The following is a 1,789-nucleotide window of genomic DNA, read 5'->3' as shown; positions in this document are numbered from 1 at the left end:
TATAATTTAATTTTCTTTACAAATTTCCACACACACACTATTAATTACCAAATTTCCATTCTCCTCAAATGTCACTATTCTTTTTTTTTTTATTTTTTATTTTTTTTTTATTTTGATTGATTAAGATATAAGTGTCAATTTCCTATAGATCCACATCAATTTTTATATATTTTTTTTCTTTTAAAACCAACTGGTAAGATAAACTCTCTACATCATACAACCCAAAGTCAAGTTTACAAAACTCCATAATAGCTTGGATCTACGAAACTTGTATCATAGAAAAATCGAACTTCGAAACAGGCAAAGTAACATATTTCATCAAACATTATCCACTACTAATTTACTGTGCTACCTCTAAACTTTAATGAATTTAAATTATACTCTTTGAACTATCGTTATCTACATACGTTTTGAATATGTTGGATCCCTACCGCAATCTAATTATGTTAGGTGATTTTGAAATATTCAACTTAGTAATTACTTTTCACGATAATGTTTTAGGTTTTGGTGTAAATTTTGTGATTCAACATTCTTACACCTACTTTTTTTGCTTTTCAATGGTAGTGTCGTAACGTACGGGTTCTATGTACTAGTGTATAACTCAAATATGAAGTCATATATGATAGTGTATATGTCATAACTATGATTTTTCTTCTCAACATATCTTAAAAATTCAAGATGTAATCCACCATTTCCATAAAGAATATACTTTTGTTTTTAAAAAGTAAAAACTTATATTCCAATGCTTTCCAAGTGTGATTACTTCTGATCCAACGTCTACGTTACCATATAATAATTATAATAACAATAATTAACAAACCAAAAAGAAATATTGAACCCCTTTAAATAGGACATCTACATGCAACACAATGTTGTATCCTTTCTCCACCACCACCTCCCACCGTTAACCACAACCTTTCGGCAGTCGCGGTTGCATTCAAACATGTCAATGGCTTTGCATATCGCGTTTATCGTCACCACGCTGCTAGCAGCCACAACCCCAATCAAAGCGACCTACGATTCACAAGATGACCAAATAAAGTGTGGTGGTTGTCCTTGTAACAATCCTTGTTACACTACTAGTCCTCCACCACCGCCACCACCATCACCGCCGCCACCCAAGATGCCGACTCCAACACCCGGGCTGGTCAACCCATGTCCTCCACCACCAATTACTGGAAGTGGATCCGGGCTGGCCCCTCCTGGGTACATTTACATTACTGGGCCACCAGGAGATGTTTATCCCGTCAACCCATTTTTCTCCGGTGGGTCCCACCGCAATTTATGGGCTACGCGGCGGCTGCTGGCGTTGCTTGGTGTACTGGTCATGCTGATTGTTCGCTGAATTTAATATATTTAAGATGTATCTTCAGTTTAGTAATGTATCGTGTTTGTTAATTGAAGCGGAGTTAAATGCATTGCTCCTAGCATTTATGTATTATTAACTTATATATATATAGAGTAAATTACGTTTTTGGCCCCTGTGGTTATATCAGTTTTACTATATTGGCCCAAAATAAGAATTTTTAACGTTTCTGCCCCCATGGTCCCTATATCTAACCATTTTGGCCCCTAATTCTAACCAAACCCTAACTCAGGTTAATTATTAGGCACATGACTTGCACATGATGGGTAATATAGTAATTTCACCTCCCCTTTAATGAGTTTATAAATAAAACCCTAGCCCACTTCATCTTCTTCCTGATTCCATGATTCCATCTTCTCTGTGATTCCATCTTCTTTCAAAACCCTACTTTCAGACCAGAACACACAGAACACACACATAATA

At 35.8% G+C, this 1,789-nt stretch overlaps 1 protein-coding gene across 1 annotated transcript; it reads left to right on the top strand.

The window, feature by feature from the left end:
* The first annotated feature begins 943 nt into the window (after window positions 1-943).
* On the top strand, window positions 944-1,345 carry LOC110893243 (leucine-rich repeat extensin-like protein 6). The gene has a single exon (XM_022140358.1). It carries the CDS (start codon window positions 944-946, stop codon window positions 1,343-1,345), a length of 402 nt encoding a protein of 133 aa, XP_021996050.1.
* The last annotated feature ends 444 nt before the right edge of the window (window positions 1,346-1,789 follow it).

This window comes from Helianthus annuus, chromosome 12 (genome assembly GCF_002127325.2).
Source record: "Helianthus annuus cultivar XRQ/B chromosome 12, HanXRQr2.0-SUNRISE, whole genome shotgun sequence".
Lineage (NCBI taxonomy): Eukaryota > Viridiplantae > Streptophyta > Magnoliopsida > Asterales > Asteraceae > Helianthus > Helianthus annuus.
Note: the sequence above shows the minus strand (reverse complement) of the source record. Positions and strands in the feature narration are given on the sequence as shown.